This window comes from Sparus aurata, chromosome 12 (genome assembly GCF_900880675.1).
Source record: "Sparus aurata chromosome 12, fSpaAur1.1, whole genome shotgun sequence".
NCBI lineage: Eukaryota > Metazoa > Chordata > Actinopteri > Spariformes > Sparidae > Sparus > Sparus aurata.
Genome location: NC_044198.1, coordinates 20,257,592 through 20,284,418, shown reverse-complemented (window position 1 = coordinate 20,284,418; position 26,827 = coordinate 20,257,592). Strand labels below are relative to the sequence as shown.

The 26,827-nt window shown below is 41.9% G+C and overlaps 1 protein-coding gene across 2 annotated transcripts in view; it reads left to right on the top strand.

Moving 5' to 3' along the window:
- The window catches only part of col27a1a (collagen, type XXVII, alpha 1a), a 76,258-nt gene that overhangs the window by 42,347 nt on the left and 7,084 nt on the right, over positions 1–26,827 (top strand). For both annotated transcript variants that reach the window (XM_030436091.1, XM_030436090.1), the window contains exons 13-41: positions 3,057–3,110; positions 5,144–5,188; positions 6,891–6,944; positions 7,130–7,174; positions 8,780–8,833; positions 9,190–9,243; positions 9,953–10,006; positions 10,096–10,149; positions 11,231–11,284; positions 11,435–11,479; positions 13,219–13,272; positions 13,359–13,403; positions 13,492–13,545; positions 13,639–13,692; positions 16,144–16,197; positions 16,892–16,945; positions 21,674–21,727; positions 22,012–22,056; positions 22,699–22,743; positions 22,922–22,975; positions 24,464–24,517; positions 25,333–25,386; positions 25,530–25,583; positions 25,673–25,726; positions 25,854–25,961; positions 26,086–26,139; positions 26,242–26,349; positions 26,469–26,522; positions 26,619–26,672. In XM_030436091.1, coding sequence (XP_030291951.1) covers positions 3,057–3,110; positions 5,144–5,188; positions 6,891–6,944; positions 7,130–7,174; positions 8,780–8,833; positions 9,190–9,243; positions 9,953–10,006; positions 10,096–10,149; positions 11,231–11,284; positions 11,435–11,479; positions 13,219–13,272; positions 13,359–13,403; positions 13,492–13,545; positions 13,639–13,692; positions 16,144–16,197; positions 16,892–16,945; positions 21,674–21,727; positions 22,012–22,056; positions 22,699–22,743; positions 22,922–22,975; positions 24,464–24,517; positions 25,333–25,386; positions 25,530–25,583; positions 25,673–25,726; positions 25,854–25,961; positions 26,086–26,139; positions 26,242–26,349; positions 26,469–26,522; positions 26,619–26,672 — 1,620 coding nt within the window. The remainder of the gene's footprint in view (positions 1–3,056; positions 3,111–5,143; positions 5,189–6,890; positions 6,945–7,129; positions 7,175–8,779; positions 8,834–9,189; positions 9,244–9,952; positions 10,007–10,095; positions 10,150–11,230; positions 11,285–11,434; positions 11,480–13,218; positions 13,273–13,358; positions 13,404–13,491; positions 13,546–13,638; positions 13,693–16,143; positions 16,198–16,891; positions 16,946–21,673; positions 21,728–22,011; positions 22,057–22,698; positions 22,744–22,921; positions 22,976–24,463; positions 24,518–25,332; positions 25,387–25,529; positions 25,584–25,672; positions 25,727–25,853; positions 25,962–26,085; positions 26,140–26,241; positions 26,350–26,468; positions 26,523–26,618; positions 26,673–26,827) is intronic.

Below are 26,827 nucleotides of genomic sequence, written 5' to 3'. Positions count from 1 at the left end.
TGGCGCAGGTCATGCCAAGCTAAAAGTATTCACATGGAAGCGCTGGATGATTTAATGACAGCAGCTAAAGCGTGCCTTTTTCAAGGCCACAAAGTAAAAAAAGCACAAAAGCACCATGCATTACAACCCATAACATATTTATACCAAACAGCTGAGGAGTGTTGAGGAGTAGAGGAGTGCTGTAATTTCGATCATTTCGCAATCCGTAAAAGACCATTTTAGCTGCGCAGCCCCCTGTAAGTGACCTGTAAAAAACGAGAATGGAAAACACACACAGCATCGCCATCACCGTCGCCGTCATCTGGTTTCAGTGCTCCCGCTCTCATGGAAAATGGAAAAGCTAGGACACTTACAGGATGATCCCTCAGAGATCATCCCTCTCCTCCCCGCCGGAGGAGAAAGAACATAAGAAGCACCTGAACGTCAGCCAGACATTTTAATGACCGTAAACCACAGCGCTTGCACTCTGTCGAGGAAACACACACACACACACACACACACACCCCACCATCTACCAAAGGCCGATGAGGGAAAAGATATATCTAAAACAGTGGCGCCCATAAAAAAGTTTTCCGAAGTGCATCGCCAACAGCTCTGCGTTTCAACTTGAGGGTTTTGTTTATCTTTTCGACTGTCATCAGATGCATCGTTTGCTTTTCTTTCACGTCAACCAAATATCTGACAGTGAATGAGCTACTGTGTTACTATTAAATGATGAAGCTGAAGAACAGAGTTGTCTGACATCACTTAAAAGCCTGTGACTCTCTTCAAAGGCCTCTCTTTAAGCGCTGTTCTTGGCAAAAAGCTACGATTCCCACATTTGTCCGTCGTTTGTACGGCGGGGGTGACAGCTTGTGTGATTCATCCTTTGGTCGCTGTCATGCTTCATAGATTCTGGTTGCACTTGTGCTTCCCCCCGTGCGCATAATTTTTTTGGTAGTATAAAGCAGTCCCATGTAGTCGGCCCAACAGCCGAGTGGGAACAGAAAAGAAGAGCTTTTTCTCACTGACCTGATGAGACGTGCTGGTAGATTTAGATACCATCAGTCACAAGGATTATATAAGTCAAAATGTCAAAATGGTCCCAGATTGTTTTTCTTCCTTGCAATAGTCAGCAGATTCTATTTCTAAGTCGCTTCAGTGATTGAAATAAGTATACATGCTGTATATCTAAACATCTCTATTTCTACAAAAATAACTGCCTTTTACTGGAGGTATCTACAGTAATGAGCATTTTGGAACAATGTGCGGCAGCCACAATAGCACAACGTAGCCATTATGAGTGGTTCTGGATGCTCGGGGGTTTGAGACACACTGGCACACTCGCGCTCTCTGCAGATGTGGTTTCTCTTTGCAGCACCAGCAGCTGTTAGCGTAGCTTAGATTAGCATCCCATTTACTGCTAAATGGACAGAGTAATTACTTGGCTGCTTGTCCCTCTAGTAGCTGCATTTAGAAAAGTGCACTCAGACTTGGTAGAAGATCTGGCTGCCCACGCCCCACAGCTGATAAATTTAATGCGTATAATCTTGCTCTTATTTTGTACATATTTCAGATTGCTTGTGTCTGATGTTATGTTTGGCTCAGTCAGATTGTTTTAATTGCTCTGCACTTACAGTAGCAGCACTTTTGGTTGTGTAACTATCATAAAAAACGCTCTCTGTAAATTTGACTCTGCGGTTTGAAACACTTTACACACTTCACTCCAATGAAAAGCATTTTTCTGCCATATTTTACAAGGTGTTTCTTTAATTTTGCTAATCAATGCAATCAGCATTTCATTTAACTGCAATAAGGGTACGCTAAAGCAGCCATGACCAAATTATTTATATTAGCAAAAGTCAGATAACTTATTTTACGTGGTTGGAGTTGCTCTTAGTCATGAACCCACAAAGAAGGATCACCCAACCCTGCAGTCCCCCTCAGCGCTAAGGAGCTTTATAGCATCTTTTTGGCTCAATGTTTTGTTTTACTGGTCCTTAACTTTGCTGTTTTGTTTCGCTCTCAGTGCTCTCATAGTTTCTTTTTTAGACGCAGCAGGCAGCTGTTTTCCTTAGAAATAAAGCGTAGCTTCAGAGCACTAAACAGCAGACAAAACAGAGTTAACGACTAGCTGGTGGTTTTCATCTCGCAACAGTGTCCTGTCTCATCTCTGCTGTCTCATCAGTGGTTGAAGAATACTGTGGGTTATAATTTCTTATGATTTTTCCTTTATTCACTAATTGATTATTAAAGGTTCAGGTTAGTCATTAGCATTTAGCAGCTAAAGAGACAGATATTGCCCTCAGGAGTTGACATGGATGAAACATAGAGTGCTGCAGGGATGAGTCGTAAAAGTTTTTGTACTTCCTGTTCCCTCGTTTAAATAGGATTTTGGAAACAAGGGCTGTGGTTAACACAAGCTTAACTTTTTGTTCTACGACATAAAAAAAATTGTTTTGCATCAACGAGCGTTGCGTATGTGCATGTGTGGTTGCTAACAAGTGGCTAACTGAGACTACAGTGGTGGCTGGGGCCGTCTTCCCTGGCGAACTTTAGCTGCCAACTATTCCAGCTCTAACTTTCTGACCTGCAGAATGAGAATGTATAGTATAGTGTAGTTGGAAGCTTAGTGATTGTGACGTTGAAGTCATGCTACCGCGATGTAGTTTGGTCATAGCCTGAAGTTAGCTTTTTAATTCTGGCGATTTCATTTACAGTTCAAGAGCCACAGAAGTGGTGTTCATCTCTGATCTTAACAAGATGTAAAAGTTTCATAAACTTTAAAAAGTTGTTTTTCTGCAATAATCCAAAGAATTTGGATTTGGCTTTTTGACAAGGGTTTCAGATGCTAACTTCCGGGTTCAAGCTACAAAAATCCTGCCGCACTCTATGTTGCTCCATATCTGGTGGGTGTGTAAACAAACAACCTAAGAAGTTCATCCTAGACGGTATGATTGTTGTGTTAATTATAGGTTTTGATAAAGCAGACAGCACTCTTTAAATGTATTGGATGTCTCAGTTTTTTTCATTTTTTGAGCTCAGCGGAACATAAAAGTTACTCTCTCTGTCCTCAGGGGTTTCCAGGGGACTTTGGGGAGAGAGGACCACCTGGACCCGATGGAGAGCCTGTATGTCACACACTTGCAGTCGCACACCTGAATACATAACCAAATCCGTTGGCTCACACACACCAACACGCAGCCCTCCCACATACACTCCCACAAATGGAGAGCAGTGCTTTTCACTCACACGACCACCCCCCTGGTGTTTTAGTACTGACATTTTGGCAGCGCCGGTGAGTAAATCATCTGGCAGTCCAGCGGTTCGCCTCTGTTTTTTCTGCTTTATTTGAAGTTAGTTTTCTGCTCCGGACAAGCTTTACTGCTGTAGGATTTAATTTCATCCCAGGGCTTCCTCTGTTGTAGATAATTTGTCTTGGCTCTCATTTAAAACAAAAAAAAAACCCTGCAGTAATAAAGAGGGGACCAGTTAGCTTTCCTAGCCTTCATATGCAACCTTTTCCATTTCTTTTCTACCAATGTCTAAACTGGCCACCAACATATATGCAGTATAAGGAGGAGGTGTTATCCAAGAATAGTAAATGATGTAATAGTGTCATTTTCAGTAATTGTTCCCAATTAAGCAAACGATTGGTCAGCAAAGAGTGTGTGCCAGGCTGTCGCCTGCTCATGTCCATATGGAAGGCATCAAATTAACTGATCGTAGCATTTTCACTATTTTTGGATATTCACTACAAGTCTGAAAAAATGTAGCACTTCATCAGTCAGAGTGGAAAACTCTAAAATAAAAACATAAATACATCAGCTAGTTGCTCTTTAACAAACTCTGAAATACCTAATAAACATACTGACCAGAAGAAACACTTTTCTCTGACTTTTCCAGGGGTTCAGTGTGAATGTGAAGTAAGCATGGAATAAACTGTGTGACAATGTGATAATGAGATCCAAGGTGACAGACTCTACATGTGTTCACCTGGCATGAGCCACTTTTTGTTGTCTCTGCATTTGAGAAAAGAAAGTTATGTGCTTTTCACCCAAAACATGTAGGGAAAGATGTCTCTTCAGTATTTGGGATAGAAGTGGCAGGGAAAAGGCTGAGCATCCATGTTTTATCTGCTAAGACTACTAAAACTCCACAGTCGCGCTAGCAGCTCTGTGAGGCTTGAATTTAAGCTAAATGCTAACAGCAGCACGGTAACTGCATGCTCACACTGGCAATGCTAACATGCTGATGTTCAGCAAGTATAATATTTACCATATCCCCTTTCATAGATTAGCCTCTTAAAGAATAAGTTCAGCAAGAAAAAGGAAAATTCACTCATTATCTACTCACCCTCGTCCTCACAGCAGTTTTGCAGCTTCACATCTAAACAGTATTGCAGCATTCTCCTGAACAACTGAAGAAGACTTGAATTTTGTCTTCTAAGTGAACGTATCCCTTTAGCGTTGATCATCACCAATCACAAAGTCAAAGCTGCCAGAAGAGTATTTAGTTTTACAGGTATTTGATAAACAAATGGTAAGATGAAGATGGTCAGGGTTTTTGGTAAACTGTCAAATAGTTGTTGAGGCATTTCACTTAAGCCAAAAATATTAACGTCATGAAGGCACCAGATGAAAAGACAGGAGTCTTAAGGAAACATCCTCTTGGAACCATGCATGCTTGTACCAGTTCATCCGGTAGATGCTGAGATATTTTGAAGGATGAGAGACATTTTTGACCTCCCAGTGGCACTAGAGGAAAAGTTAGGATCATCAGAGTCATTAGGATTCATCCTCTGAGGGCCAAGAATGCTGTACAAAACTCTGTTTATTTGTTTATTTTGTTTTTTTGGCGGGAGAACGAACCTGCAGATTTGTAAAAGCCACAGTGGGACGATGGGCTCACATCCCCCTCCACCCTTACCCCGAACTCACACACACACACACACACACACACACACACACACACACACACACACACACACACACACACACATACATGCACACACATGCACACAGCCCCCTCTCATAAGCTGGGATGAACACTGAGCCACTCTTCTGTGCATGTTTGTTTAAAAAAGAGCCAATAACCACCAGAAACTTGCTCCTTCTCCCTCTCCCTTCATCTCACTCCACTCTCTCTCCTCCTCTCCAACTAGGGTGAGATGGGAGCCCCCGGTCCAAACGGAGTTCTTGGGCTTATTGTGAGTAGCAGCTTGTGTGTGTGTTTCTGTGTCTAGTCTCCGTGCTCTCCTCACTTTCAAACATCCTATTTTCTCAGACACTTATTCCATAAGTACATAGCTGCAAAGGACTGTATTTAAATGAAACAGAATATGCCTGCTTAATTGAAAAAATGCTCAATTAGCTCTCATCATCATTTACACTGCCAGACACTTTTGTGGGAAACCAAACCCCCCCCCCCCCCCCCCTGCATGTTCTCCACCACTGTAAACATATTTAAAATAGTGAGAGTGGATGGGATCCAAGACGAGTTATTTTGACTGTCTGAATTTCTACTCCTCCCACTTCCTCTCAAATATGACACTGTACGATCAATCAAACAGACCCTAACAAAGCATGTTGTTTTCCTCTTTAATCTCCCTCTTATTAACTATTTTTGAACAGGAACTCCCCCGTCCCCTGCCCACCCATCACCTTGCCCTCCGCGCCTGCCCGGCCCCGACAGCCACATAATTGTGTCTGATTATAACGTCTCCCTGGTTTCTCTTGTCGTGTCCCGTCTTCACCCGTGGCTGCTGCTCCTCCCGGTCTATTCTAGGCCACCGGTGGTGGCAGCAGGCCTGTAATTGGAGGACTCTCTGATTACAGCTCTGCTCTGAGCTCTGTGTCCTCTGCCTCCATCTGACTGACAGTGTGCTGTACAGTAATGTACCAAGCTACACTTCAAAGATATAAATATACAATCACCCTCCTCAAGGGACTGAAGTGAAGGCAGGCCACTTTTGGAAGAAGGGAAAGTGTTATCGGGACACTTTATCTCTCTTTTTCCGTGTGTCACGTACAAACACCACCTTCCTTTTATCCTGCTTTGATTCGATGTAGGTTGTGAAGGTTGTCGTACTGACCAGGAATTGAACCTTTGCGACCCTCGTGGTGGGCATTTGTAATAAATCCAGGAATCTGAATTTAATTCCAACATTACAGAGGACAATATATTGTGTTTCTTCATGCATTTCTGCAATTTGGGCAGGTAAGCATGAAATGTGTGTCTGATAGAGACAGTTAAGTGTCAGTGGGCCCTCTAGAGGCCTCCAGCGCCATAGAACATAAAACAGATACTGTTGTTCTTTAGAGGCGAATATCACTCCAGTTGAATCCCGAGTTAAACTTATTAGAATGCTTATTAGATTTTCCCAGCTGAAGGAGAAGAAACGGATTAATCTTCCAAGTCTTTTTTTTTTTTTCCTGTGGTACGTGATCCAGTAACATCCCCTGTCACACGTACAGATGCTGCAGGATTCACAAAGAGACAAATATTTAATACGCCGAGCCAACGCCACGCTGTAGGTCTCCGCAAAAAAAAAGTGCAGAGCAAAAGAAAATGAAAATGTGACCTCAAGCAATGATTTGTCACATTCACATCATTTGATTCAGGCTTCACATGAAACACAATCTTGGCATCGGACTGCGACAAATTCCTTATCTCTAGAATTTGGTCGTATATTATTCACCCATTGTTTTGTGTCGTGCACAATGTGATTGCAGCATGGATAATCTGGAAGCAAGACAATCAAGCTTATTCTTGCTTTTACCGAATGCCAAAGTGAACTGAAGTGCACTCATTGTGTCGGTTTGTTGGAGCCATGTGTTGATCTGTACTTTATGCATATGATATCATTGAAACTGAATATGGTTCTTGTTTGCTCCCTGTTCTTGCATCAGGGTGATATGGGACCTGTGGGAGAGATGGGCCTTCCAGGACCTTCTGGACTGAAGGTAATCTTACACAAACACTCAAATGGAAAGTGTTACATTCAATGTATCTTGTATTCTCATGTTTGGGCTGACTTTAGCTCCAATTCCATCTTGTTTTAAAACAAGAGAATAGCCGATAAGCAATCTTTAGCGAGGTTTGGTTCGTTGGGTTCCCTTTCTAACTCGTGTGTTGGTGCTTGTTCCAGGGGGTGCCCGGAAATCCAGGAGAAGCAGGACTGAAAGGTGATAAGGTGATCTGAATATTCCTGTTATTGGCCTGTGTTTGAGCAGCATGTGATGGATATGTACCCCTTTGCATCTCACTGTACCTTTAGAAATAGAGCATGCTTTCATTAGGTCCCACCTTCAAACGCAATGACACACACTCTCTTTTGCTCATTTAAAACATGATGTTTGACAGCTTTGTATGATTTCCACTCATGTTGGTACTTCCCGTCATTTCTCTAAAGTCGACCGTGTAAAATGTATCTCCATCTGCACTGTTTTCAGTTGTAGGTAGTCAAAAGAGAGGCCTTATGTTGAATAAGCATACAAAGAAGATTTAGATGATGAAGGAAATGTGGCTTTTTAAGTTAGTTATTAGAGGATACCACTCTCATATATGTTTGTTAGTATTAAGGCTTTGCGGGGTGCAATGTCTTCCTGGAATCTCTGCTCACAGCGCAGAAAAATTGAGGATGTCACTACACCTGGCTAAGAAATAGCCCAGCACATTTCAGCTTTTTCTGTGCATTTAACAAACTTTAATTATGAGCCTCAGAGGTGTTTATAGGCTGATTTTTTGTTACCTTATGATAGAGCAAGGTTAGCTGTTTCCCCCTTTTAGTTAAGCTAAGCTAACTAGGAGCTCATATTTACTGTAACAGAAAAAAAATAAGATAAATGAAAACAATAAAATATTAAAGATGCACTATGCATTTTTGGAAAAGACATTCAAACTCAGTAAATTCATATTTACAATATGAATAAGGGAATAATGCAACAAAGCAATACAGTTATTTTTCTTTTCTGATTAAAATTGCTCCTCCAAAACTACATAGTGCACCTTTAAATTTATATAATGGATTATTGAAAATGATTTCAAAGAATTAGGACAATACCAGAGGATAGAAACAAATGATTTGAAATAGGATTTCACTGAGTTCCTTTAGTAGGGGGATTCACAACTTAGGGGCCTGCGCAGCAAAAACCTGTTCAACCTTGACGAGGCTAGTGTCGGGAACTGCTTGAAAGCCTCTGAAACAGAATCCCAAGATTGAACATACATATAAAATCCCAGATTTAAGATAAAACCCACAGCAGTACAACCTTTAATCATTCTGAATTAGCTGTATTTAGTGGATGTTTCTCCTCCTAATACCAGAGAAAATGTACCATTACAATTGAGCCTGGACCAGATAAAAGCAAAAATCACCTTCCCAGAAAAGATCTTGCTCCATAATTGAATAAAAAGATGAGTGCACCATTTGAAGTAACCTCTAATGGCTGGTCTGAATACAATAATACATCAACATTATGCACTGAGACCAGAGTTGGAATCAATAACTGTCTGTAATTACTGATCTGTATGACTCTGAACATGTGGGTGTCAGAATAATTGCCGTCAGCGCCTTACATAAGACACATTGACACCACATGAAGTACTTGGCTTACGCAATGAAGTAGATTCAGTATGTGTAAGTGTCGTTAATGTATGGACCGGTTAATTACTATTGTTTGTGGAAAAAATTCTTGATGAAGATGTGATTGTTGAAGTAGAAACTTATCATCCTACTAATGTTCTCCATTTCTCTCTTCTTTTTTTTTTGTCCTTACCTCCCATCTGCCTGCATCAGGGTGACGTTGGCATTCCTGGAGAACAAGGGGAGATCGGGTACAAAGGAGACAAGGTAGAACACCACAGCGACACACATGCATGTTATAAATGTCCATCCTCAAACAACACGCACATTCAGAGTTACACAGTCTTTGTTGTGCCTTTGTAAATGACTTGACCAGATGTGCTGTGTCCATCTTGTGGAAACTCTTATGTAAATCCTCCTCATTTGTCTGTGTGTAAGCAAAATCCAACCCTTTTAGCGTCACAGAACAGAGTGTTCCCAAGAGATAACAGAAATACTGAGCAGAGTCATGCATGTCTAATGTCTGTTTTTCCAGAAAAGAGATCAGGGTTCTGTTTTTTTGCTTCTGAATGCTGTCCGACTGTCTGTCTTAGTTTTTAATGTGTCGTGTTTGTATTGGACAGGGCATCCAGGGCGCTCCAGGGTTACCAGGCATCCGTGGGAAACCAGGACCGCAGGTTAGTACTGAACACAATGACGAGAAATGCAGTAAAATGCTACGTTGTCTTCTCAAGGATTACAGGTGCAATATATAACAATTTTGGCAAGAATTTTCAACAGTTTAGCTCAACTAAAGTAATCAATGGAGTGTGAAAAAATAGCAGTCTTAAAATTATGATGTGTATGTGTTGTGTTGCAGAGATATCTATTGAAGTTAGCATGCTAACCAGCTAGCCCCCACCAGTCCTGGTCCTGGTCCATAGCTCATTTGTTAGCTATGGACCATACTGAGCTCCCAGTCCAGACCACTAACTGCATGGCTATCTGAGCTGATTAGCTAAGGCCAGCAACAGTTAGCAGCAGTTAGTGGTAACTCTGGTTATATGCTGCCCTTACTATATATTGCAACTTTAAGTTTATTGCATTCTTTCACTGTCTTGCTGAGAGTAGACCAGAAGATGGACAACAGTCATTCTAGGGCTACAGCCAGCCCACAGTTAGCTTAGCTTAGCATAAGCTAAAACAAGAAAGAAAAGTTGACCTGGCCCTGGCTAAAGGTAACAAAATCCGAATACCATATCTTCAAAAACTCAAAGTTGTAGCATTATATTAAATGGACATATTGACATATTGAAGCGGTGATGTTCTTCTAATCAAGCATATGTCTTAAAATATCCAACTATTTACTTAAGACATTTCTCATGTTCTTGTTTGTCTTTGTTCCAGGGCAAGACAGGAGAGAGAGGCCCTGATGGTGCACCTGGACCTCCAGGCCCGGAGGTTTGTATTTACATCGCTGTATTGAATGTTGGAGTCTGTGTGTCAGACAGACAATAGAAATAATTTCTTTGTTTGACTGACCATGACAGGGTTTCCCTGGTGACATGGGACCACCGGGAGAGAACGGCCTTGAAGGACCAAAGGTGAGCAAAACTGTCATCTTGGCTGAGTAGATTATCGACTGGCGGATGTTTCAAAACATAAAACAGGACAGGACTTAGAGTCTAAAGTCATGCTAGCAGTAGTCTGACTCACCAGATGTAGACAACTGGTATAAGCCTGTCATAGACTGTTCCTTTGTGTGCCATTTGCCTCTGACATGAAGCTCAAACATCGTACCGCTGTGTTCTGGGTGTGAGTCCTATAAACATAAGCAATCTGATGAATCGCTGTCATTTCCCTGCCTCCTGATGGATAAGGAACTTTGAAGATAATGGATAGTTTAATCTTACCATATTTCAAGCTAAAACAACAGGTCAGTAACCAATTAGCTTCCGTAAGCACCCGACAGCTAACATTAGCATTCAACCACGTTCTAGCTAACGTTACAATTCGATAAGATGCTGTTTGATGCAATACGATTAAAAAAGGCTTAATTCAGTTATGTCAACACACATCTTGGAGGCATTAGTCTAAACCTGGACGTGAAACGCACAGCATGTAATCAACAAATAATGTTTGCTGGGAAGTTGTTGAATGCTAACGAATGTGCCTCCAGATTTTCACCGCCCATCCACTTTTCAGTTGTCAGTCAATTGGGAAGCTGTCAAATTAAAACAATGTGTCATATTATTTACGTTTAAAGGACTTGTAACCTAATTCAAGCCTGAGGAGGAGGAAAATGGCCGCTGTGTGAATAAGGTCTATTGGGCATCTATTTAAGGCATTTCAATATGCTAGATTGCTATATTAGCACTCAAAGCAATGTACAGAAAAAGCTGATGACAATACCGTTCGTTTTGCAGGTATTTGGTTATAAATCAAAGAATTGGCATTAAGGGAAATGTTCGACTCTCACCGAAGTCATAAGGCTTTATTCTCTTGGGACTGTGCCTGCGCAAAATCCAGCCAATAGTTGTTGAGATATTTCTGTCTAGACCAAAGTGGTGGACCGACATTGCCTTCCCTAGAGGCACATAACTCGTGCCTAAAAACATATGTGTAAATACTGCATTTACCTTTCCACATTAGCGCTCATTTGACGACTCCTTTTTACCCATCCAGGGAAAGCCAGGGGCCAGAGGTTTACCGGGGCCACGAGGGGTTCCTGGCTTGGAGGTAAGACTGTGAGACACCGCCCACATCAGAACGACCCCAAAGCGCCAAAAGGCATTAAAACTTTTTACGGCACAAGGCTTCTCTTTGCCGAAGGGCTGCTTTATGTCCCCAAACATAATTCATGCTAAGATCAATATCATCTGTTTCCAGGGAGATGAGGGCCCAATCGGACCACCAGGCCCAACAGGACTCGAGGTGAGCTATTAGATAAACGCCTGAGGTTGCAGGGATCACTGTTATTCACGCGAGGATCATTTAGTCCGTGTGTGCATTCATGTAAGTTTGTGCATGTTTGTTTAAACTGCATCCCACGAAGGACAAACCATCCATCATGTGCATCGTTGTGGTTTCGGTCCGTATCCGTTGTATGTCAGCGGCAAACAAATCAAAGCAAGAAGAAGCCTAAAGAGGGTTAGAAATATCATGCAGCTGGTGGAATCCCAACTAAATGGTGAAGCTAAATTTGTTTGCATACTTTGTCGCACAGCAAAACAATCTAGCTCACAGTCTTTTAGTTTGTAGTTTTCATAAGTATACTACATAGTGTCTTACTTTAAATCATGGGTGGCTCGCTTTTAGTCTCGCCTCTACACTATGCAGTGTAATCTAATTGCTTGATTTTAATCATGCATCCCAAAGTTTGTTGAGCCACTGTAAGAGTCAATATGCGCATTATTTGACGGAATAAAGTAGGTCGTGATTATGGATTTTTCATGGTTTTGCATTCGATGGTTGTTCGGTCTTGTCCTGCCACAACAAAGGACTGCATGCAATCCATATTCTTTGCCACCAGGGGGTGATAACTGCCATCACCATGTTTATAGGTGGCAAGATTTATAGCTGCTATAAAGTGCTGGAAGATGTTAATGGGCCACTGCAGAAATATAAGATTTGTTGACTTTATTTCTCAGATGCTTTATTGACTGACAAAGAAAATTGACATTACTCTTTTTTACTTTTTCATTAAAAAAAAAGGTGTAGCTGTTTTTCTTCATCAGTTCATCTTCACCCTCCTTCCAGTCACCCTGTACTTTCTTTGACTCCAATCCCCCCACGCAATGTCTCCCACCCACCCACTCACTCTTCTCATTCTCTAACCCCCCTCTTCTCCTCCTCCATCTGAGGGGAAGTGGTGTATGACTCCTTCAGGAGCTGTGATTGATCTCTGGCCAGGTGCCACAGGTCCTCCTCCTGCTCCACCTCATCCGTCTCCTCAACCAGCTGTCTTTTAGCTTCCCCGTCTCTACTCCAAATGACACCCTATTTCTGCCTTTCTTATCATCTCTCACACCTTCTCAGTTGCTCCTCATCCCTCTCTTGGAGCCCGTTCCTGCTCTTTCTCTTAAGTGTTTCTTTCTGTGGTTAATGCGGTCAATCGCAGACTCAAATCCAAATCAGGTGATAAGAAGTCCTGGTCGGCTCATATTAGTTCTCAAGTTACTGCAGGAATCTGCTTTTACTGCGTGCTTCTGAGTGAAATACAGTGTTCGACTGTACTGTCTTATGAGGGCTGCCAACCTTTCTGGAGTCAAACTTTGGAATTGTTGAGTCACGCAGTCTTTAGGAGTTTGGCTTACACATTTGTGACCCGCAGTTATTGCTGGTAAAAAAGCACTTAGCCCCCCTCTTAACCCCGGGAGTTACTGTCTGTGCAAGAGGAACATTACAGTCATTGAACACTTTCCCAGCCTGCCAAAATGTACTGTCAGCATTACCTGTAAACGCCATTACATATTTGGGCGGTATGCACTGTACAGTGAGCTACAACAGCTGCAGAGTGCTTCCCCTCTGCTCCCTCTTCAAGCTGTCATCTCACAGGAAGCAGGTCCTTTATATTCATTGGGAATTTATGATGAATGGTAATGATGCGTTTAAAGGGCAGAATGTATGTCTGTAACTCACTATTCATTTGTCTGTGCTGTGTCCTGTTTCAGGGTAGAATGGGTAGAAAAGGATTTCCTGGGAAGGTCGGGCCAGAGGGAGTTAAGGTGAATTAAAGTCAATACCTGTATATGTTTTTTTCCCTTTTGATTTTATATTAGACAAATGACCGGTAACGTATTTGTCTCTTCAGGGAGAGACCGGCATCCCGGGAAATGTTGGAACCATGGGAGAAAGGGTAAGAAACCCTGACGCAGCCACTTTTATTTATTTTTTTCCAAACGTCTATCTGTTCATCCATCCAACATTGAGTGTGTGTGTTTCAGGGCTTGGTCGGTTTCATCGGACCTGTGGGAGAGACGGGACTGGCAGGAGAGAAGGTAAAATAACTGGTTCTTTCCATGGTAATTCATTGTAATAGGTTTGACACAAGATGGCCATGAAGACTGAATGTTGTGCTCATGTATGCTCAGGGGGACAGAGGAGAGATGGGCCATCCCGGACCACCTGGAGAGAAGGGATCCACGGTAAGAGAGAGCGGATTTAAAGAGGAAATAGACAATTTATTAAAGTTTCCTTGTGGTATGACTGTAAGCAACATGGCTACCACTAGCAGCCCGTCTAAGCTAAAAATCAACCGTAGACTCCCTGATCTCAGTGCTATGGAAAGGCAGAGGAAAAAAAAACATTGTTGTATTAATAAGTAGGCAGGATTTGTTGCTTACTGTTCTGCTAGAAAGAATGTTGTTTTGAGCTTTCTCTAGTGCAGGTAGTAAGTGGAAACACATATCGATGTGGGAATAGACAAAATACCGGAGAACTCTCCATTGAGTCAATGCCTGTTTTTCCTCAGTTTCTATCACGGTCCCTCTTTGCCTTTGTTGCCTCATTCATCAACGGGATTCAACAGTTTCAACAGTTATTCCACTTGTTCCAACATTATCTGGGTATATTGATCAGGGAAAACAATGTCTTGATAGGCCTTAAATTGACTGAATCTATATGTTGATGGTGTAATTTTTCTACAACCATCAAATTGTTCAATCAACATTTACATCAGAATAATAAGTTAAAGCAAAAAAGTTATCAACAAGTATGATAAAAAAGTGACTTTTGAGGAGTAATTTAGCCTAAATATGAGCTTTCTGGGTCCAGTATCATTAAGAAGATCCTAAGAAATGGCCATCTTAAACTAAACTGTGTGTGTTATTCCCATGGGAATACACTGATGTGTGATATTAAGTCAATGCACGAGGACATGCCAAAGGGGAAAGGAGGTACATCGCCCACCATGGACCATTTAGGAGCATGTTTTCTAAGCAGTGGTTTGGCACTTGGCAGGAGGCTTTTAAGTGGAAAAAGTCGTAACGCTGGTTTAAACAAAGGAAGAAGTAGTTCCAAGGGATCACTTCCAGTGATTTGCCTCCTTGATGGTGTTAAATGGCCGCAGGAAGTGCTGCTGACGTCTCATTCCAAAACACCAGATTTGCTCAAAAGAATAATGAAACAAAGAGAGATGACGCATTTTCAGACATCCATCCATAGTTTATCTGACACCAGATTGCCCCTGCAGGTCCTCTGCTTCATGGCCTTCACTCCATCGCTGTCACACACCTTGCTTTCCTCTTTCAAACGGAGCAAGTGGCTGCTCCGTCACACTCTGTCTTTATCTGACACGGGCCGTCTAATGTATACTGTATGACTGGCTGGAGTGGATAAGAATTTAGTCATCATTCTTGCTGAAACAGAGAAAAGTTTCCTGCTGGCAGACAGCCAGTTGGATTTCTCTCAGGACTTAACCACACACACACACACACACACACACACACACACACACACTTACACACTTATAAGGAAGTACTCTGTTGTCCCGCTCACCCAGCTGCAAAACAGAAACAGGCCCTCTGGAAAAGACTGCATCATACAATATGAAGGGGAGCTGACCATCAAATATCTATAGCCGCTTAACAGAGAGCTCACGATGCAGACGTTTATGATTTATTCCTGTGGCTACATGAAAGCAGAGCAGCCTACTGTTCTATAGGTTTTTGCATATTGAATGGATTTTTATTACGTTTATCCGATCTGAGTGGTCCGACTGAAAAGACTCCCCATTTCATAGTTATGCTTTTACAAATGGGCCGGCCAAAAAGCGGGTCCAATAAAAGAGGGAGAGAAGCGGCCAAAAGCAGTATGTTTTCAGATATAAAATCACCTCCTCAGGCTCTCTGTTTTTCTCTTTTTCCCCATTGTCTCTTATTGTTGCAGTAGATGTGGTTTCCAGCACTGTGCAGAGCATTTCTGCAGATGTATGTTTGTACTTAATCGAGCGTGTGTGTATGTGTATGTGTGTGTGTGTGTGTGTGTGTGTGTGTGTGTGTGTGTGTGTGTGATGGAAATCCAATTTGTTACCTCAAACAAAATCAAACCTTATGGATGTAGAAGTGAGTTTTTGTCTTTGACTTTGTAAATATTGACTCCAGTGATGTAACATAAATATTTAGTTTAGTTTAAGAGTATAGCCGTAATAGTTTGCATGGCAACAAACACACATACTCCTCAAAGGATAAGTTCACGCAAGAATGAAAATTAAGCCTTAATGTATGTACGCACTCCCATGTCGATGGAAAACATCTCTCCAAATCAGTTTGGGATCTCATGGCTTCTGTAGACTTGGATTTAACAGGGCGATTTGTATGGAGCCATTTTCCGTTGTTTTAGTTTTTTTTGTTTTTCACATTTCAAAAACAAATCCCCATCTGCTTCAGTTGTGTTTTTTGTCTTCAACGCTGTTTTGCTCTGAAGCTCCAGGAATGTTTTGTGGACTACAAAACTTCCCCAGACTTTCCATCAGCGTGAGGGGGGATAAGATGCTGACTAAATTTTAAATTCTTTATTTTTGTCGAGTCCTTGCTCAAGCCTTTTACCCTTGTTTTGTCTCAGGTGTAATCTATGTATTGTGTGTGTATGTATGACAGGGTCACCCAGGGACACCAGGTGAGACCGGGCCTACAGGACCACCAGGAAGACCAGTAAGTCAACACTCTTTTACTCACACTTTCTCCCTTCTTTTCACTCGATTGTTTAAAAATGATAGTGTAAAATTAATGAGTTGTATGGTTATCAACCATCATCAGTGGTTCAATCTAGGTTTAGTCTGAGAGTAGCATTGATGGCTATGTCGGAGAAAACTGACAAACAAAAATGTCTTTGTCTGTTTCTGTGTACAAAAGTCATTGTTGATGATAGTCGCGTTGATAACCCTCGGTCTGCGGGAAAGGTTTCTCTGAGCGTGATGAGAGCTGGCAGCCTCCCGCTGAACCTGCATTACCCTCCCGTCAGTCAAAAGCCCAACACCTATAACCAATTAGAAGCTGCCCCTGCCCTCCGTTTCCCCTTGCTGTGTCCTCGCCACAGCCGGGCTTGACAGAGAGCGGGGCTGAGGGCTGGTGGAAGGCGGGGGCCACTGAGCCACCAAAACAAACATAAATATGGGACTCAGGGGTGCAGCAGGACAGGATTCCAAAGCAGGCCCTTTAATTGGTGTGAGTGACAGATCTTACAACAAACCCCATAGTGTGTTCCCGAGGTCAGGCTGCCCCCCCCAGGGTCAACAACCAGGGGGCTCTGTGCTCTGTCAGTGTAAACCTTTGTTTAATCTCTCCTTCTCTCTTTCCTTTCCCCCCACTCTCTTCCTCTTCATCCCCTTTTTCCTTTGTTCGTCAGGGCCCTCCTGGAGCGTCTGGGCCAGCCGGTACCAGAGGACCCAAAGGCCTACGGGTAAGTTGGAAGTGTCACACCTGTTATTATGGCAGCTAACAAACTTTGTGCAAAAAGTGTAGATACGCATGACTTTTGTTTTGCGTATGCTGTAATGTGTGTGTGTGTGTGTGTGTGTGTGCGTGTTGGAAAAAATGTGTTTGAACGTAATGAAGTGATATGGAACTGCCTCTGAGCTGAGGTCATGTGTGTTTAATGGACACGGCCGCTTGCGTAACACAATCTCGGGTTCAGAGTCAAAGCGCAAGTCTGTTTCATCCTTTTCAGAAGTCAGTGCTCATTATAGCTGCTGGAACAGCACCAGTGATGTAAGACAAAACGTTTTTTATTCCATATAAATGGAACAATGACTAGTAGCTGTAGGAAAGACCCATTAAATCCAGCTACATGACGTTCATTGTCATGGAAAATGTGACCGGGCTTTTGTGGTAATTCTTGAGGTTGCTTTGTAGATAAATTTACTAAACTGGGGGACATGATTTACGGGAGGGATTAGCAGCTTATCAGCTTCTTTTTTTCTTTCTTTTTTTTAAGTGCTTTAATGATTCTGGGATAGCAGATTGTTTTTAAACTCAAAAGAGCATTCAAAAATCACAAAAGTAGCTTTCAGGCCTGGAATCACAACTGATTGTATATGTTTCTGAAATACGGTGAACATTTGAAAGGACAATCAGATAATGGTGTACCTTTTTTTATAAGAAAGTATATTTTTTTACCTACACCAAACAGCTTATGTTTACATCCATGTTAGTTTGTTCGTTGGTTGGTTTGTCAGCAGGATTACTCAAAAACTACTGAACAGATTTCAACAAGAACTTGGATGACAGATGGCAATAGACCCCAGCAACTTTTGCTGTGGATCCAGTTAAAGCAGCATTATGTAGAAAATGGCATTTGCGTGATTTGGCGCCCCACACAATTTCTGAGAGCAACACCACTGCCGTAAATACAGATCCTAGGTTTGTCAGAATGTAGGTGCCAGCTACAAACAAAGCTCATGGTGTCATCGAGCTCTGACAGAGACACCATTCGCCCTATTACAAGACACTGTACCACCAACGTGATCTTGAAGCTAACAGCTTCAGCTTCAAGATCATGTTGGTGGTTGGTGGTAAAAAAAAGTCATATAATGTTGATTTGAAGGGACAGATCTTTGCAATTTTCTCACTTTCTTTAACATTGCAAGCGTTTCTCGACATTTCCTTAAATCTTTAAGGGAATAATTCACAGACCTTGATTGAAACCATCAGGCGTATTCAGGTGACTGATGTCCATGAGTGAGCACAAAAGGCAACTGTGGGGCCTTGGCAGAGGTATGCGCTCTACTGAGTGTCATTCTAGGTTTTTTTCTTGGTCTTTTTTCATCACATCACAGTAGTATACACATTATTTAGACAAATAACATCTGAAAACCCTTCAGTGGGCAGGTCTTTCACATTGAGCCCGAACTGAACATCACTGCATGGTGCAGTGTTAATGCTAAAATAACAGATTGCATGATAATTAAATGAGCTTAACATAATGAGAATCTCAGTTCTCACAGGTGTAACTTGCACCATAAATAACTCGGCATTCCATTTAGTTGATTCACCAGAGCTCCTTAAGGTGATTGAAGCGATCAGTGTTATTAGATTCACCTGTGATCCCCTTGTTAAAACATGTTAACAGTTTGCCGTGGGGGGGGGAAAGTCTATTAACATAAATGTTAAATGCTTCAAGAAAGTTCAACAAAAACAGAATTGATATACTCTAGATACAGATGGCAGTAATCACCTGAGATTGGTCAAATTACAGCTCAGCAGTCTCAATAAAAGTGAAATCAGATACAACTCCAGAGTGTTTTGTGAGAGATGAAAACAAGTGTCAGCTAAATACCAAAAGAAATTTTAGACTAGATAAATAATCTTCTTCATAAAATTTGGACTCTTGAACAACGTAGAGCAAATAAATTTGCCACGTAAACTCCAAGGGAACTTAGAGCCAGTGATTGATAAGAATTGTGAATAATGTCGAAGACAGTAAATGAATGCTTTTGGGCTCAGTTTTGCTTCAGTGTTAGCCTTTCACTGACCTTTTTATGCTGTCTCACTGAGTGCAGACACTGTCGCTGACCTTTTCAAAGATTTTTTAGAAGACGTCTTTTATCGCTATGGTTGTCTGAGCCAGCTGGAAAGTAGGATGAATTAATTCTGAGCTTCTCTACCTCAGGACGTCCATGGGAGACGAGCCGCACTGTGGTTGGCCTGGACACAATCTCGTGTCTCAAGCTGTGTTTTCTATTAATACTAATGTCAGCAGCTTCCACTGCCAGTAAATCTGCCTGCTTCTTCATGACATGAGGGTTCAAAGCCAGAAGATGTAGAGGTTGTTCTCTCACAGACAGTAAATGTGGTTAACCACAGACGCTCACTCATGTCTCACCCCCACTGCACAAGGAGGGCAGCAGCTTTTAAAATGTATGATTTCATGTGTCCTCTATTTATCTTTTAAGAGATGCTATCCAACGACGGCCTGACAGTGGTCAACCAAACAATGCACAATTGAAAATATATTCATGCATAAGTGTATGAGGCGGGCTGCAGGGTGTGCTGGAGTCTCCAGTCCTGACACTAGTGATGAGAAGAATGGTTCTTTAAAGGGTAACTCCACCAATTTTAAACATGAGAACGTGTTTACAAATCTTGGGGAGTTCTGCATATATGAATAAAGTAGCATAAAGCCTTTTGTGGCTCCAGAGGAAGCTGCACTTAATGCGATAAATTGCCTCCAGTGAGTTCGCTCAGTTGCAAAGTTGCATTGTGGGTAACCTTTGTCCACTGATTGGACTCATTATGGACATAAAAACATTCTTATAACTATTTTCCTTTCCTCACCAAAACCGTCATGGTTGTTTTTTCCTCAACCACCTCTAGTAGAGTCAAAATAAACCTTCAATTTAAGAAGGATTTGAAAATATTCTGGCTCAGCACACCGTCTTTCCCTGCTGTCTCTCTCTGCAGTTGCTGGCCTCTCAGTTGTTGCTACTGGGTTAACTCTCTGAAGGGAGTCTATCGCTGATCAGTGGTTCTCATTTAAGCGTCAAATCAGCAAGATAACATGACAAAAATCGGCGCGAAAAACAGTACAATGGACCCAGCCAATCGCTGTCCAGTCGCCCAAGCCTATGATTCACTCACTGATTTGTCTGTAAAATTCAAAACACTCTCAAGATTCTTTCGGCGTCTCTTTTGATAAAACCAAGCGGAGAACCTTTTGAAAAGGTGATTTCAGCTCTGAATAAAACATCCTGTTGCCAAATGAGACAGACTTCAACCCCATATGTCTTTCAGACGTTAGCCACTTGGCTTGAGGCACAAGGCCTTAATGTTGACGACAGTGTAACATCTGGCCTCACTCATCACTGGCACCAGACTGTTTTCTAACATGGAAATATTGTGGAATCAGAGACAAGTGATAAAACTGCCTTAAATGGCATGTTGGCATCAGAGCAGCGAGGAAACAAGCACCACTGTCTCTCTGTCTTACTGTGTTCCTGTCCTATTTGCATGTATAAAACCTATTAGTAGAGTCAGCCATGAAGAATCACCAGTCGGACTAATCATGATTCGTGTTTAATAACTCCTTGGGACGTCTGACCTGCAAGTCCTCAACTAATGTTTTCCATATTGAAGAGCATATTAATCCCATCTCCTCTTGGCGGTCGGGGGTTATTATTGAGCTAGTTTAAAAAGATGTTTACGATTGTTTTAAATCATGCTTCTGGGTCACAAATTAATGCGGCTAATTAATGTCTTTTATTAACTTTGAAGCATAATATCCAGAGTGAGGCCATTTTTTCCAGGGGCCTGATAGGGTGGAATATTTTCCCTAAACATCAGATAATCCGGCTATGTAAACCCAAGCAGTGGGTAGCAGGTACCCCAGACAGGAATGTTAATGAGCGCTGCTTATCCAGCTCTATGTATAATAGGCTTATGGCACTTCAGCTAGCGGCGCTCTCCCCGGGCCAAACTCCCACTGTGCTCAGTCATCAGCCACTCACACTCCTGTGTGGCTGCGTCATGTTATTATTTGTTATTCGTAATCTGTAATCTAGCTGAGATTAACCCCTAGAATATGAAATTTAGACATTCAGTATCACCCAGTGAGGATCTTGACATCACAGTGAGGCAGCATCCAGAGGTGCAGGTGCAGAGCAGATGGACTGTCCTGGTCCGCTGCCTGCTTCCCCATTTATTATCACTGCTCACTGGACTAGCAACCCTTTAAGCGCTTTGGATTGATTATGTTTGACAGTCGCACCCATGTAATCTAAACAGTCGGACTGGACTGCTCTGACAGTGTGTGTTTGTGTGTGTTTGTGTGTGTGTGTGTGTGTGTGTGTGTTTAAAGTGTGAACAGTATGTATCTGTATCCAGACTCTGTGCCCCGATTCTAGTACAAAAATAATATAAGATGGTAACTTTCACTGCCATGTGTGACAACCTTGCGAGAGACCTGTGGCCACGTATGCACACATTCACCTTTACACACACTTTAACTTAACTCACATCCTTATTCGCCCTGAAAGGCAATTGTAGCTTCCAGGCACAGGTAAACTGCCTCTGACATGTGGGGTGTCACTGCCATCGATGCCCTATACTGAGATGTTTATTTACAGCGTTGTTGGCTGTCTAGCTGTGTTACAGTGACCTCTGTTGGTGAAGTGACAGCTGTCTTGTGTTTCAGGGAGCGATAGGGCCCGACGGTCCAACCGGAGAGATGGGGTTAGAGGGCAAGGCGGTAAGAAATCTGCTTTGATTGCATGAATCAATCACCATTTTTTTTCTGGCTGATATGTAAAACTAGAAATCATTCACAAAGCCCAACTGTGCATACACAAGAGTGATGACCATAAGTTAGCATTTAATAGAAATGATTTCCTCCCTTCATGCATAATGAATTCTTAATGGGAAAAATGATCTTGTGCACCAAAAATAGCAAGACATCTTCCTCCAGCTGCTCAGGAGGCAGGGAGCGTACAGCGAACTGACACCGCTATCTCTCATCCTTCCCTCTCTCCGCAGGGTTCTGATGGCCCTCCAGGAAAAATAGGTTTCCCTGGACCACAGGTAAAGCACTGGGGTATATTTTGGCTTTTTCCACTCCTTCCTTTCTCATGTATTTTTTTGGTGCTTATGTTCCTCTGGAGAGGCGAGGCATCAGGATGATTTAGAAGAGCTGCATGATACCAGCAGCATGGAGGCCCTTCAGTCAGATACACCATATTAGTTTGGAGGAGAAAACTGTCCTTGGATGGTTTTCAGCAGACTGCGGGCCAGATTTACATACATGTCCATTGGTGGGATTTGAGAATATTTACTTTCCAAATGATTTAATTCTGTTTTTGTCTGACTTTTTTGGAACTGGGCTTGTACAAGAATGAAAGCTTTTAAAGTATTTGATCAAACAAGAGTACTTGTTTGCTCAGTGGAAATCAAGGTTAAGTTAACCCTCTTTCCCTTTTGTGTTGGAAGGTGGTCAGATATTGTTCCTATATGTTGTTATTCTATAAATGATATGTCTGTAGATGCGTAATATGTCTTATGTGAGGCAGAAACCCTCAGTTAATCTGACCCTATGTTTTGTCATACTTTCTCTGTCTTCTACAGTATTGAAATCTGATATTGTGAGCATCATGTTGATCCATGCTAATGAGCCCTGATCTGATTCATCCCGGTTTACTAATTTCTTCTTTTATCGTGTCCCTACAGGGGAAGATCGGAGAGCCAGGGGAGGTGGGGCCCAAAGGTTTTCCTGTGAGTTCACTATGCACATACATAGAAATTATACAAATACACTACTTAGGAAACAAATAGAATAGTTTATTGTTTAATTGTAAATGCATATTTGATCCTTACTTGACGTGTGCTATATCTGCTAAATGATGTTTAGGCAGGTACATGTACTCTGAGCTCACCCACCTTTTGTCTCCAGGGTATCCAAGGGCCTTCAGGACCTCCAGGGGACAAGGGAATAGCAGGCGAGCCGGTACGATCCTCCAACCATCCTCTCCATCCTTTCATATATTTCACAGCAGTTTCCTCATCTCCTCTGCATCTTTTACACCTCCCCTGACATACCTTGATATCCCTGTCTTCCTCTCTCACTATAAAATCTTTTGCAGCGTTCCTAAACTTTTCTTTCCCACTTTTCACAACTGTACTTAGAGGCCCTGAGATTCTCTTTGGCAGCAAACGGCAGCCTGGTCCTGTCCTCCCAGCTCTGTTAGCTCCAAAATATCACAGCCGGAGAGAAATTTATGAGACATATTTTGGTAGTTATTAAGAATGTATTTGCCTGTATTAAATGTTTCCTCCAGAGCAGCCAGATAATTGTCTCATCCTTTACACATCTGTTCTGAAGAGGCAGGAGAGTGAATAGCGAGCCTGCTGAGCTGTTTTTTGAAAAGAAAACAGATTATTAATAGACGCACTAAATCACTGAACAGGGAAAATCTGTGTGATTATTGCCATGAAGGACTGGCTTACAGTCGTACTGTCCTTCATATGTTTTTTTTTATTTGATTACACTTAAGGAGGCAGAGAGATGGATTAAACATGCGTCAGTTTTCATGCACGCTGAATTTAGTTCAGGCAGCCATTCCATCTTTGTTTTCACCGGTATGAATTAATCACAGGCTAATATTCTCCTGTTTCCTATTAAACAAAACATGGATCTCGAGCCATAACTATCTCAAGAGGACACTCATGCAGCTGAAGGCTGTTTACTTCATTCAGCAGACTGTTTATATCTACAATAGTAAAGGCAAATATTATGCGAGAGACTGAATTTTACTTGTATTTTGGTTTGTTTTGGCCTGATTATGTTGGGTATAAGCTATCAAATATGTTTTTATCAGCACAGTTTTTTGAGATATAAACAGTTTGTTGACAAGCTGTTTTGGTTCCCTGTAAATAAAGAGTCAATCACAGTGGAACGACGAAGTGGAGTTTCCTGGCAAGCATCTTTAAATATGAATCCTTCCTTTTACACACTTTAAAGTCCCCTTTACTCTTCCTGATCATTCTTCGTCGTCTCAAATGTTGTGCTGCACAGCTGTTTTTCAGTGATAGGCAGCACTCTGAGAGAGCTCTGCTGTCAACTTATTCTTTGGGCCCGTTACCAATGATATAAAAGTAAAAAAATTAAAACCATACTTGTGACTTCACTTAACTCGTATCGCTTGGGCAGGATGAAAGTCAACTAGGGGGCTAACAGAATTCATATGCACTGATATTAAGAAGTATTCATGGCAAAGCATCAATGTTTTAGAAGTATAATCAGTGACACAGATTGTTGTTTAACTCAGAGCCAAACTGCGTACACATGGTTTACTGATGGATCTGCTGTTGGCTCTTCTACAGTCAAAAACTAGAGAGATGTCCTATTTTCTGTGTTTACTAAACGAGATCTGACATTTATTAGTGTCAAATATCTCCAGTTGGATTTTAGTCTGATTTATGTTGTCATCTGCAGGGACCACCTGGGCCACCAGGGACTGTGGGACTGTTGGGAGAAATTGGTCAAAAGGTGAGAGATTCTGCAAGCACAATCACTGCATGCATGCATATTCCCCATGGGCAAGGTCACTGAGTTTCATCTGCAGGCACACAAAGAGTAAAGTGATGACTAAATTATTAAATATGAGACATCTGTTGTTCTCTTTACACCACAGAATCAATAATCTCTGATTGAAGTATCAGTTTTGCGTGTTTTTTTCCCTTTCCTTCAGTGTTTTACAAAGGTTCTTGTGCATGTAAAAGATCTCCACAGTTAAAAGCCCAAAGTCAAAAACAATGGGAGCACCTCACTCGCACAGAAAACACTGCTCCTGAAACACCTCGTCAGTAGTTCCTCCTTTAATTTTGGACTTCCTGACATCACAACATCACCATGTCAACAAATTTGCATAATTTCAGCCTATATTTGTGTGAAGTGAAGCTAATTAAAAGCTAAAAACACGACAGAGACAATCAAAGACACAGTGAGCGGTGCTGTCTCAGGCATGTGTGAGGGGACCAATCAGAACAGATGGGTTTTTCAGGAGGGGGGACCTTAAAGAGACAGGAGCTAAAACAGAGTGTTTCAGGCAGAGGGTGAATACAGCGCTGCAGCACTGGACAGTATGAGAGAACTGATGTGATTTTTTAGCATTAAAGCATGTAAACCTATTCTAGTAGTGACCCAAAATAAAATTATGAACCTTACAATGAGCATAATATGCTCTAAAGTAATTAACCTACATTACAAAGATATTTAATGTCTTCCCTTTCACATAACAATATAACTCATCCCTGATATATTGATCATATTTAATTAATTATGTGTGTATTTATAATCAAAAGGGTCCTCCAGGCAAGGTGGGGGAACCAGGACTGCCAGGCGAGCTAGGGGAGAAGGTGAGACAATATAAAATTGCTCCTTTAATATTTCATACAAACTGTTGCATGCCTAATTTGAACAAATGATGCAGAACAAATACCGAAAAAAGTCATAAAGAGTATTGTCTGTGGCCTGATGTGTTTGTGCCTGTGTGTGTCAGGGATCCATTGGACCTGCTGGCAACATCGGAGAGCAGGGACTAATAGGACAGCGGGTACGTTCATCAGCTTTAAGCCATCAAATAGTTTGTGTCCTTAACAAGCCGAGCTGTTAATTTTAACCTTGGTTTGTGTTTGATAACAGGGAGAGCCAGGCCTGGAGGGAGAAGCTGGTCAAGCTGGTCCCGATGGAGCCAAGGTGACATGAAAAAAGCATATTTGAATTTGTATATGAAGACAAGAAATAATAAAGCAGCTGGCTAATGTGCATTTTTTGCACGATTTTGAAGAAACTTATTGTCATGTTTTTATGTGCATGTTCTCAGGGTGACAAAGGCGACATGGGTCAGGAGGGCGACAAAGGGGAAAAAGGTGAAACTGGGCTAAAGGGAAAGGAGGGCCCACCTGGAACTCCTGGACTGAATGGCGTCAGAGTGAGTGGTCTCGCTTTCTGGTCAAATTCATACACACGCACTCAGTGAAACACACACACACACTGACTCTCACACACTCAGACCCCATGTTAAGCTGTTCCTTAGTTGCGTTTTCTCTCTGAAGGGTCCAGAAGGGAAACCTGGCAAAATTGGGGAAAGAGGCAAATTAGGGTCAAAGGTATGAGCATCAAATCAACTCTGATGATGATTCTTCACAAACAATAACATAAATATGCTATGTGTTCTGCTATTCTGTAAACACTACCTTGCATTTGTTTAGGGTGCCAAAGGTCATCAAGGTCACCTCGGGGAGACCGGGCCAGTGGGGAAGACTGGACCTCCAGGTTTTGTTGGGCAGAAGGGCTCTAGAGGAACAATTGGACACGTGGTAAAGTGGAACAGTAATGATACAGATGTTTTTCATTTATTTTCATAGGATGTTTGATTGACATCTAATGTATGAATTACATATAAAGTGACTGAAGACTCTATATTTGTTCTCTTTAGGGCGCTCCTGGTCGAATGGGTCAACAAGGGGAACCTGGTCTTGCAGGTTATGAGGTAAGATTACCTGATTAAGTGAGTGTCAGCTGTTATGGTTAATTGAATTTTGTGTAACAGTTAACATAATGTTATTTCTTGCGTCTATCTTTGCAGGGTCATCAGGGATCACAGGGCCCTATGGGGCCTCCAGGACCAAAAGGTGAAAAGGTACAAGTGTTTCATTTTATAGACTTGTTTCCACCATGTAATCCATTCTATTTAGGTTCACATCTTAAAGAAGGCCAGAATAGTAAACTTTCTGACATTTAGAGTACTTCAAAAGCTAGATACAGTGTGCTGAATCATCAGGGATGCTTGTCTTA